The 12,301-nt window shown below is 45.9% G+C and overlaps 1 protein-coding gene across 3 annotated transcripts in view; it reads right to left on the bottom strand.

The window, feature by feature from the left end:
• The window catches only part of GLRX2 (glutaredoxin 2), a 69,339-nt gene that overhangs the window by 49,855 nt on the left and 7,183 nt on the right, over positions 1-12,301 (bottom strand). For all 3 annotated transcript variants that reach the window (XM_044300719.1, XM_044300717.1, XM_044300718.1), the window contains one exon: positions 12,180-12,254. In XM_044300719.1, the coding sequence (XP_044156654.1) occupies positions 12,180-12,254 (75 nt within the window). The remainder of the gene's footprint in view (positions 1-12,179; positions 12,255-12,301) is intronic.

The following is a 12,301-nucleotide window of genomic DNA, read 5'->3' as shown; positions in this document are numbered from 1 at the left end:
TGCTCTAAAATTTTGTCCAAAATCAGGGCCAAACACATATTGTCCATGGAATGGTAAATATATCAGCTTATTTTTAGAAGCCATATCTCCTGACAAAGCTTTTAACCACAGGACTCTCCTGATGGTATTGGAGAGCACTGCAGTGGGAAGCGACAGTCTAACCGACTCAGCGGAAGCATCCACTAGGAAATTTGTGGACTTCCTGAGTAAGGGGAGACCATTTAGGATTTTCTCCCTAGAGGTCTTGTTAATTAGGTGTAGCTCCAACTGTTCTAACCATACGGCTAAAGGTGCGGGCTACACAGGTCGCAGCAACCCCTGGTTTTAATGGGGCTGTAGTGGGTTCCCATTTTTATTTTTTATTTTTTGAGTAAGCTCTCTGCCTTTCTGTCCATGGGATCTTTTAATTGGGCTGCATCCTCAAAGGGCAGGACCGTACGCTTAGCGACCTTGGCCACTGAAGCATCGACTTTGGGGATTGACTCGGTCTATGGGGGGGGGGGGGGGGGGAGGTCTGGGCTCCCGGGAAGCCATGGCAGACTAGACTTCCACTCTAACTATGGATTTTATTTCCTCAATCAAACTGGATGACTCAGACTTGACTACTGAGGAGGTACACTCTTTACATAGCAGTTTAGACCCAGGGGACGGTAAACACTTAGCACAGAAGCCACACTTCCTGGGTTTAATTTTAGTGGAAGAGGACGACTCCTTTTCTCCATGCAATACACAAGGGAGAGAAGGGTCAACCACTACACGGCAAACAAACATACAAGGGGTGCCTGAAACAGGCTACTCACAGAACGCAGAAAGTAGTGGGGGGCTCCAATCCAGAGCCAGCGGTGGTAGGGGCACTCCCGTCCACAGCAGGTTGCCAAAACAGGTGAGTAGACGCTGGGCACGCTGTGAAGGCCGCCATGGCAATTTTAAATTTCCCCGCCAGGCTCCCTGCCGCACCGCATGACGTCATGATGCTAAGCCACGCCTCCTCAGCGTCTGACGTCATCACCCGGCGGCCGGAGGGAAGAGCGTCCTAGCCTTTCTCCGGCTGCCTATCCACTCCACATCAAGCCCCACTGGACTGCCGCAGGAGGGAGCTTCGCCGGGGCCACCAAACACAGAGCAACTAATGTCCCTAGGACTACCTTACACCCATTATCCTACACCTCCTATATCCTAAAACTTAACCTTTATTGGGTTTTTCTTATAATATCTAACTATGGGATATTAAAATTGCCAGTAGTCTCAATCAGTTACGATTCTGTCTGCATTTGCTAATAATAGCCTCCTACCTAGGATGGCCTATCTAGGATGAAACATTGTTGCTTTGCTAGCTGCACGCTGCCATGTGAGTGCAGGCACAATGTTTCAATGGTCCCTATGTTTGTTGGCTAAAAGACTCTACTGAATTAAAACTTGAGATTCACGCTGCCCCCCCCCCCCCCCCCCCCGACATGTTTCGCCGTCTTCAGGGGTCAGGGCAGAGTTTGCACCGCATGATGTCATGACGCTAAGCCATGCCCCCTCAGCGTCTGACGTCATCACCCGGCGGCCGGAGGGAAGAGCGTCCTAGCTTCGCTCCGGCCGCCTATCCACTCCGCATCAAGCCCCACTGGACCGCCGCAGGAGCTTCGCCGGGGCCACCAAACACAGAGGGGCCCGGGCACAGGAGGAGGGAAGAGACAGACCTCCGGAACCGACCTCAGGCCTGAACAACAATCCGGTAAAGGGGAGAAACCCTCAAAAAATAAAAAATAAATTATATATATATATATATATATATATATATATATATATATATATATATATATATATATATATATATATATATATATATATATATATATATATATATATATTTTTTTTTTTTTTTTTTCTTTTTTATATATATATATAGCAGAGTTAACCTAAGGAACCCAGACGAGCTCCCAGCACACCTCTCTGGTATTCCTTCCTTGACAGGACAGGAAAAAACACTGGTGATGAGGGGAAGGGGTGGGGTTCTTAACCTCTGTGTTTTTTCCTGTCCTGTCCTATCAGAGGAAGTCAATCTCAGGTTGTGCTGTCATGGAGACGACTGGGGAAATATAATATAATAATATATATATATATATATATATTCTATATTTATTTATTTATTTATTTATTTATTAAAAGGAACAGCACCACCCATCCCAATCTGGGAGTAAATGTACTGATTATTGAAAGGTAATTTATGGTGCACACGGGTAGAGATCCAGGCTAGGGGTCCCATTAAATATCCAAAGTGAAAAAATCTGCAGCACTTGCCAATGAGGCGAAAAAAATTCAGTTGATTTATTCAAGCAGCATAATCACAGCAACGTTTCGACCAGGGTTGGTCTTTCTCAAGCAGTGCTTGAATAAAATCAACTGAATTTTTTTCGCCTCATTGGCGAGTGCCGCAGATTTTTTAGAGCAAATAGTTTTTTATTGAATTTTCAAAACTTCTCAGACAAAGAACAGAACAAACTGTCACAGTACACTAGTAAGTACACAGCTGCTGGTATCGCAGTACCAAAACACAAATCTGATAGAGCATGGACATGCTGGCAAAACAGCATCACAAGTACTGTTTCATACACATTAAATACGATAGCAGATCATTACAAACTGACAGGACGGCTAACACTCTTTGACCATTGAAGAAAGAAGAGAAAAGCGTTTAAAGGGAACCTGTCACCCAAAAATCGCCTATTAAGCTGTTTACAGTACCTTATAGTGCTGTATAGTCGTTTCCTGATGCACTTTTTGTTAGTTTTGCAGCATGTATGCTCAGTCAGAAATCGATGTTATATTCAGCTGCTGCCCCGTGCTTCAAGTCAGGCTTGAAGTCACGGGGGCAGCGGCCTCGGCGTCTTACATGGCCCTCTCCCCGCCCCCTGCCTCTGTGACTGACAGCCGAAATCCGATTCCGGGACCGCGCTCAACGGCCGCATGCGCAGTAAAGGGCGGCAGGAGCGCGGTCCCGGCTGCCGCGCGTACTACGCGCCGTCTTACTTTCGCCGCACTGCGCATGCGCCCGACATCCTGTATCAAACGCGCCCGGGCGCGGGCGCGGGCGCGTTTGATACAGGATGTCGGGCGCATGCGCAGTGCGGCGAAAGTAAGACGGCGCGTAGTACGCGCGGCAGCCGGGACCGCGCTCCTGCCGCCCTTTACTGCGCATGCGGCCGTTGAGCGCGGTCCCGGAATCGGATTTCGGCTGTCAGTCACAGAGGCAGGGGGCGGGGAGAGGGCCATGTAAGACGCCGAGGCCGCTGCCCCCGTGACTTCAAGCCTGACTTGAAGCACGGGGCAGCAGCTGAATATAACATCGATTTCTGACTGAGCATACATGCTGCAAAACTAACAAAAAGTGCATCAGGAAACGACTATACAGCACTATAAGGTACTGTAAACAGCTTAATAGGCGATTTTTGGGTGACAGGTTCCCTTTAAGGGGGGAGAGTACTGAAAATAAGATCCCCTTGAGATCCTCCAGCTCCTTATGCTGCTACCCATGTTGGACAAATCACCTTATGTGCGGGGGATAGTAGCGTATGAGGAGGAGAACCAAACCAGCCATTTAGCTACAAATCCAGGGTGTGTATGGTCCTTATAAGCCATCATCTTTTCATAAACGCAAGTGGTATTGACCAGATCCACGATCTCTTGAAGTTTGTGAATGGCAGAGGATTTCCAGTACCTAGTTAGGACCAGTTTTGTGGACAGGAGAATGTGCGCTACAACATGACGAATGCTGGCTGGAAGGTCAGTAATGCCGAGGAATAATAAGGCAAGGGCTGGGGCAAGAGAGGAGGACCGTCCTGTGATTGTATTTAAAAGGGTGTGACTATTCTTCCAATACTGAGTTATCAGAGGGCAGGACCAAAGTATAAGGAACAGAGTTCCTCTACCACCGCAGCCCCGCCAGCACAGCTGGGAAGTGCCCGGATATATGTGACTCAGTCGATCTGGGGCGAGATACCAATGGAGTGTAGTTTTTATTGCGGCTTCATAATGAGTAACACAGGTAAAGGTCTTATGAATAAAAACAAACGCTTGTGCCCAACTACTAGTAGAAATCTCTGTACCCAATTTGTTTTTCCCAGTACAGACCAAAAGTTTGGACACACCTTCTCATTCAAAGAGTTTTCTTTATTTTCATGACTATGAAAATTGTAGATTCACACTGAAGGCATCAAAACTATGAATTAAACACATGTGGAATTATATACATAACAAAAAAAGTGTGAAACTGAATATATGTCATATTCTAGGTTCTTCAAAGTAGCCACCTTTTGCTTTGATTACTGCTTTCCACACTCTTGGCATTCTCTTGATGAGCTTCAAGAGGTAGTCACCTGAAATGGTCTTCCAACAGTCTTGAAGGAGTTCCCAGAGATGCTTAGCACTTGTTGGCCCTTTTGCCTTCACTCTGCGGTCCAGCTCACCCCAAACCATCTCGATTGGGTTCAGGTCCGGTGACTGTGGAGGCCAGGTCATCTGGCGCAGCACCCCATCACTCTCCTTCATGGTCAAATAGCCCTTACACAGCCTGGAGGTGTGTTTGGGGTCATTGTCCTGTTGAAAAATAAATGATGGTCCAACTAAACGCAAACCGGATGGAATAGCATGCCGCTGCAAGATGCTGTGGTAGCCATGCTGGTTCAGTATGCCTTCAATTTTGAATAAATCCCCAACAGTGTCACCAGGAAAGCACCCCCACACCATCACACCTCCTCCTCCATGCTTCACGGTCGGTGGGAACCAGGCATGTAGAGTCCATCTGTTCACCTTTTCTGCGTCGCACAAAGACACGGTGGTTGGAACCAAAGATCTCAAATTTGGACTCATCAGACCAAAGCACAGATTTCCACTGGTCTAATGTCCATTCCTTGTGTTCTTTAGCCCAAACAAGTCTCTTCTGCTTGTTGCCTGTCCTTAGCAGTGGTTTCCTAGCAGATATTCTACCATGAAGGCCTGATTCACACAGTCTCCTCTTAACAGTTGTTCTAGAGATGTGTCTGCTTCTAGAACTCTGTGTGGCATTGACCTGGTCTCTAATCTGAGCTGCTGTTAACCTGCGATTTCTGAGGCTGGTGACTCGGATGAACTTATCCTCCACAGCAGAGGTGACTCTTGGTCTTCCTTTCCTGGGCGGTCCGCATGTGAGCCAGTTTCTTTGTAGCGCTTGATGGTTTTTGTGACTGCACTTGGGGACACTTTCAAAGTTTTCCCAATATTTCAGACTGACTGACCTTCATTTCTTAAAGTAATGATGGCAACTCGTTTTTCTTTACTTAGAATTTGTATTATGGCAAGAAAAAAGCAGCTAACAGTCTATTCAGTAGGACTATCAGCTGTGTATCCGCCTGACTTCTCCACAACACAACTGATGGTCCCAACCCCATTTATAAGGCAAGAAATCCCACTTATTAAACCTGACAGGGCACATCTGTGAAGTGAAAACCATTTCAGGTGACTACCTCTTGAAGCTCATCAAGAGAATGCCAAGAGTGTGCAAAGCAGTAATCAAAGCAAAAGGTGGCTACTTTGAAGAACCTAGAATATGACACATTTTCAGTTGTTTCAAACTTTTTTGTTATGTTCCACATGTGTTAATTCATAGTTTTGATGCCTTCAGTGTGAATCTTCAATTTTCATAGTCATGAAAATAAAGAAAACTCTTTGAATGAGGTGTGTCCAAACTTTTGGTCTGTACTGTATATATATATATATATATATATATATATATATATATATATATATATATATATATATATACACACACACACACACACATACATATACATACACACACACACAGTGCCTTGCAAAAGTATTTACCCCGTGACTTTTTTGTTACATTACAGCCTTAAGTTCAATGTTTTGTTAATCTGAATTTTATGTGATGGATCAGAACACAATAGTCTAAGTTGGTGAAGTGAAATGAGAAAAATTTATAAATAAAACTATTGTTCAAAAATAGAAAAACAGAAAATTGGCATGTGCGTATTCACCCCCTTTTTTAGGAAGCCCATAAAAAGCTCTGGTGCAACCAATTACTTTCAGAAGTCACATAATTAGTGAAATGATGTCCGCCTGTGTGCAATCTAAGTGTCACATGATCTGTCAATACATATACACACCTTCTTTGAAAGGCCCCAGAGGCTGCAACACCTAAGCAAGAGGCATTACTAACCAAACACTGCCATGAAGACCAAAGAACTCTCCAAACAAGTAAGGTACAATGTTGTTTAGAAGTACAAGTCAGGGTTAGGTTATAAAAAAATAAAAATAAATAATCCAAATCTTTGATGATCCCCGGGAGCACCATCAAATCTATCGTAACCAAATGGAAAGAACATGGCACAACCGCAAACCTGCCCACTAAAACCCACGGAGCAGGCAAGGAGGGCATTAATCAGAGAGGCAGCAAAGAGACCTAAGGTAACCCTGGAGGAGCTGCAGAGTTCCACAGCAGAGACTGGAGTATCTGTACATAGGAAGGCAATAAGCCGTACGCTTCATAGAGTTGGGCTTTATGGCAGAGTGGCCAGAAGAAAGCCATTACTTTCAGCAAAAAAACAAAAAGGCACGTTGTGAGTTTGCGAAAAGGCATGTGGGAGACTCCCAAAATGTATGGAGGAAGGTGCTCTGGTCTGATGAGCATGAGCAACCACAGGCTGCTGCCCAATCACACGGTCAAGATCATATATTCTGAGAAAAGTCGCTTATATCAAAATATTAATGCATGAATGATATCCTTTAATAGTAAGGCCCCTTTCAGACGAGCGAGTATCACGCTGCAAGTCCGCAGCGCAGCTCCAGGCCTGACCTCCCAGCACTGACTGGGTCATATAGCATTATATTGATTTATGATGCTATGTAATCCTTACAGTTCTGGAATGTATTGGATAAGACTGGCAGCATTATGCAAAGATAAGCTAGTAAGTGATCTTCCATCACTGCACTATGCCCTACACAATCCCCAACGTATTTCATAATGTCTGGACCAATGAAAGGTCCTCTAAGTTTTTTCTCAAATATACAACGTACACTCGCCGGAATACACTCATGGAAGCCGATCCAAAAAGGCATCCATCTCTGCCTAAAAAGGAAACGCTCCCTAAGGAGCTGGTACTGTGGAGGACCGATGCCCCCAGAGCCGTAGAGCCTTGTCATGAGACCTCCAACAAAAGAATCTGCTTGATACGCCACAAACTGCCTGGATCAGGCAGACCCCACTTTAGGCTGAAAAACAAAAATAAATAAATAAATAGGTGGTGTGTAGATTTGGCAGAGACCATCTACTGTCACCATGTAGCGAATCTGCCTGAAGGGGACAATGCAGTCATCAGCGGAATGCACAGATTGGTCCGAGATGGGAGAAATACTTCTCCAGGAGAGAATGTAATGACTATGTCCGACACCACAAAAACACCAGAGAAAATCTGGATATAAGAAAAAAAAAAAATAGTGCAGACATTCCAGAACAGTAAGAATCCAACCTCAGGTAGAAAGAAACAGTATCTGGGAGGAGCGCAATTACTCGTCTTGCAGAGGGGCTTAACACTGAAAGGGTGCTGCGTTCCAGCAATGAAACATCTATTAGCATTGACAACACCATAGTCGTTGATAGTGTCACAGCATCAACAGTTGGCACCAATGTCCCACTTGAAATGAGAACCATGTGGAAGACCAATGTCAGAGAAATGAGGAGGTTATGCCAACCAGGGAGAACCCCGCAATAGTGCGCAGCCGAAGTGAATAGCTCATCAGCTATAGCATGCCTACTAAAGCAAATACCTGGTCAGAGAATGGAAGTACCGCAGATGACCATGTCATCAGAAAGGAGTGGACGAAGCGCCAGCATAAAGACCCCACCTATTGGTGCAATGAGTTGGAGATCCACCCGAGAGGGAATGTAGACACAGCCACCACACCTAGGACCAGTGTGAGCAGAGGTCGTACTACATTTTTTCCAAAAGAGTAAAAATACTCCTCTTACCATTTTGAGGAGTTTTGTCAGCCAAAGAGGAGTATGAAAGTTGAAGTAATCAATATATGTAATACAAAGGTCTAAATAACATTAAGAGGGTGCTATGTATGCAGTCTGCTCTAGAAATGTCTTCACTACATAAATAGCACATTTAGACAATTTTACATTTCTGACTTTTGTGCAATTTAAAAACTTGTGTTTTCTCCATCATATTTAAAATGTAACGCAGCCAAAATGGCAAATTGTCAGTGCTCTGCATCTCCAGCATAACAATGGCCCATCGGCACCATGATTATCCCCACAACGTTCTGCTGTGTAGCTCCAGTGCCCACACATGAGACATGCAGCGCAGAATTATCTTTGCTGGGATGATGCTGATGGGGCAAAAAATTAAAATAAATACAGGATACACAAAGCACTGCATTAACAGGATATAGACTGATATGAGGCAAATACACTGACTCACTGATCATTGCACCAGCAGGCTCTGGCTGAGCAACTGAGCCACAGCTTGAACTAGCAGGCCCTTGCACTCAGCCAGAACGTTCTGGTGCAGTGATCAGTGAATCCACAGGCTCTTGCTGAGCACCTGAGATGGAGCCTGCTGGTGCACTGATCAGTGAGTCCTCTGACTCAGATGCTCAGCCTCTGTCGAGACCATACAGTAGGAGCTCTGGTATGTAGTACTAACACAAATACTCCACCCAAGGGGGGAGGGACTGTTCAGTAGGAGCCATGGTATGGAGTGCTAAGACAAATCTTTCACCTGATAAGAAGCCCATACAGATAGTAATCACCGAAACAAAGGCAAGCGCAATACCTGAGAAGGACATACAGTAGCAGCCATGATATGTAGCGCTAGCGTAAATACTCCACCTGAGAAGGAGGCTATACCATAGTAGCCACAAAAGCCAAAAGTCAGGGTAGACACGCCACCTAGGAAGGAGGCCCTACAGTAGTAGCTACGATCTCTAGTGCTAGCGTAAATACTCCAACTGCGGAAGAGGACATATAGTAGTAGCCATGGTATGGAGTGCTAGCCTAAATACGCCACCTGAAAAGGAGGAGAGCCAGAAGTGGATACAGTATTCAGAGGCAGTGTAATACTGAATTTGCTTGGTAGCAACCACCGAATTCTCTTCTAGGGCAGATACACCACCTATTGAAGGTGTTGAGTATCATGACCAACCATGTAGTATGGAGTCCCACCGGGACTTAAAACGGTGTTGTGGGGATACACCCTGGGAGGACAGAGATTGCCATGTTGGTGCTCAAAATCAACAACCAAAAATGAAGGGGATAACGCGGTAGTAGCTGCTGTATCCAGTGGTTGCGCCGGTACTTCACTTGTGGGGGAGGACCGAGTAATAGTAGGAACAGTCTCTTGGCCTACACCTCCCGTGGAAGAGTAAGAATATGATATATAGTATCAGGTGCTGTGATGTAGTAGACATAGTATCCAATGGTGGTGCAATTACTTCACGCATTAATGTGATTATTGAACTTGTAGGAATAGGTAACGCAGGATATACTATCCAGTGATAGAGCAATTTCTTTCGCCTATGGAAGGGGGTAATGTGCCCGGCTGTGCGGTATCCTGTGGTCGTGCAATTACACAACCTATGGGGGGGGGGGGTAATGCGACAGGCTGAACAGTATCCAGTGGTCATACAATTACGCTGCCTTCAGTATTCGAAAACTGAAACTCCTAGCCTCAACTGGAGGCAAGCAGGGGTTTATTTTAAACTACACAGCCATGTAATAGGGAGGCCAGACAGAGAGGCCCGGGGGCGGAGCTCAGCCGTCTCCTGGAGAAGGGGGGGGGGGGGACACATCTGGGCTCGAAGATTTTGCGCATGGGGGCCAGTCCCCACCCACCAAACTCCAGGATGGCCGCAAAGCCAGGGACTCGCGTAAGAGAGGCCAGAAAGAACTGCCGTTGAATTCTCGGACCACAGACAGATGAGACCTGGGGCGGTTGTACATGACGACCGGCAGCTGGAGGCATCGGTCGGCCCAGGAAGAAGTGCGACCACTGGGAGCTGGTACTGGTCGGAGGTATGGGGTGGAAAGAGGGGGGGGGGTCGCAAGGAGAGAACCCGGGCCGGGAGGAAACAGCATTTGGCCCGGAAATAAAAGGGGTTGAGAGTGGAGGAAAGGAGAGGGGAGGTGGTGCATGGAGAGGGTTATACTCACCCTGTGTTCACAATACTCACCTTCGGGGTACCAGCAGGGTCACCTCTTCAGCCACTAGCACTGAGGTGGTATGGAGGCTTTAGTGGAGGGGAGACTGCAGAAAGGCAGGTAACCACGTGGCTGGCGGTATGCAGGGCAGCTGGGCCGCCCTGGTCCACTTTTGCCTTCTTGGGGGAGGTTGGGCGGTGAGGGGAACCAACACCGGTCTTCCTCCCCGGGTAAACAAAGAGGCCAGGCAACTCTGTTTCCTGTACCTTAAGAGGTAAAAAGGTAAAATAACAAAAGCCTCCTAAAATCTAAATTAGTTCAGTGTATGCAGGAGGGGTATAGCTAAGCAGAGGAGCAAACACTTTTTTGCCTAGTGTTGCCTCCTAGTGGCAGCAGCTATATCCATGGTCTCCTGTGTCCCCCAATGATACGAGCGAGAAAATGGAAACACTGAAGACAATTGCAGTCAAAATTTATTCACCTTGCATGCAAAATCATCTATTTTTCATTGACTAGACTAATGTTCTGTATCACTCGGGAGGAAGAGGACTCATCACAGTGTATACGGGATGAGCTAGCTGGTTTTCAGCATCACACGTCCTCAGGTTAGATGTGGTCGGCTGCAGTAAGAGACAGTGAGGGACATTTATCTAGACTGCCGTATCCATATGTCAGTCTTCATGTCCCTGCATTAGCGCATCTCTGCACTGCTATGTACCAGAAACTGAAGTCTACACCAGCTACAGGCTGGCACAGACTTCCGCTAAAACTTGCACCACTTTCTGGCAAAAGGTATAGTAAATGCGGAGGCGGCGCTAAGACACATCCCCCTAAGATTATATTTACCCCACTGCCCAGCACCCATGTCGCTCCTGATTCCTGCATAGCCACCAATGCATCTTGCGGAGGGAGAACAGCCAAAAGCAGCCAACGAGTCTCCCTAGCATCATGGGTGACACAAGGGAGGCTCGTCCCCATCCTGGTCTGCTATTGGCTGCCAGATGTTTTAATCCGTGCGATGGGGAGATCCAGCAACGTCCGCGTGGGGATCAGGAGTGACGCGGGTGCCAGGGAGCAGGATAAGTATAATCTATATGAGGGGCACGGGCGATGTTTTATAGTTTGGATAACCTCTTTAAGAAAATGATAAAAACTGAAAAGATTACTTTTTTATAAATATATTCCCAAATACCTTTCATTAGTAATAATGGAAAAGTTACTTCACAACACTGAGCTAAAGAGCTGCCTCAGCCTCCTCTCTGCTCTGTCAGGGATTATAATCCTAAATAAAGTTTAAGGCTACTTTCACATCTGCGCTTTCCTTTCCGCTATTGAAATCTGTCATAGGATCTCAATAGCGGAGAAAATCCCTTCAGTTTTGTCGCCATTCATTGTCAATGGGGACAAAACTGAACTGAAGGGAACTAGAATGCATTCCGTTCCGTTTCTTTGCATTCCCATAACGCACACAAAAGCACTGCAAGCAGCGTTTTTACTGTGTCCTGGAATGCGGAGAAAGACAGATCCGTCATGACTTTCAAAGTAAGTGAATGATGCGGGATCTGTTTTCTCTGACACAATAGAAAACAGATCTGTCATGACTTACAATGTAAGTAAATTGTGCCGGATCTGTTTTCTCTGACACAATAGAAAACGGATCTGGCACCCATTGACTTACAATGGTTTAAGAGACGAGTCCGTCTTGGCTATGTTAAAGATAATACAAGCGGATCCATTCAGAACAGATGCGGACGGTTGTATTATCATGATGGCAGCGTTTTTGCTGATCCATGACGAATCCTGCAAAAATGCTGGTGTGAAAGTAGCCTAATATGATCTTTAGCTGCATCTCTGTGGGAATGAGTTCACGAGGAAACGAAGGACAGGACAGACTGCTCATTACTACACCCCACCTCCTCGGGGCCATGATTAACATACTGCACACATTCTTAGTATATTCAGGCAGCTATTAATAAAAAAGGCCAATTACCTTGCTAATGAAGCGGTTAATCTCTTTGACAAAGGATGGCAAGTACCTTTTCTAAACGGCAATGAACACACTTTCCTAAAATGAAGAAAACATAATTAAAAACAAATAATGGCGTATACATC

The sequence above is a fragment of the Bufo gargarizans genome, chromosome 7, assembly GCF_014858855.1.
Source record: "Bufo gargarizans isolate SCDJY-AF-19 chromosome 7, ASM1485885v1, whole genome shotgun sequence".
Lineage (NCBI taxonomy): Eukaryota > Metazoa > Chordata > Amphibia > Anura > Bufonidae > Bufo > Bufo gargarizans.
The sequence above is the reverse complement of the archived record's forward strand: the minus strand, read 5'-3'. Positions and strand labels throughout refer to the sequence as shown.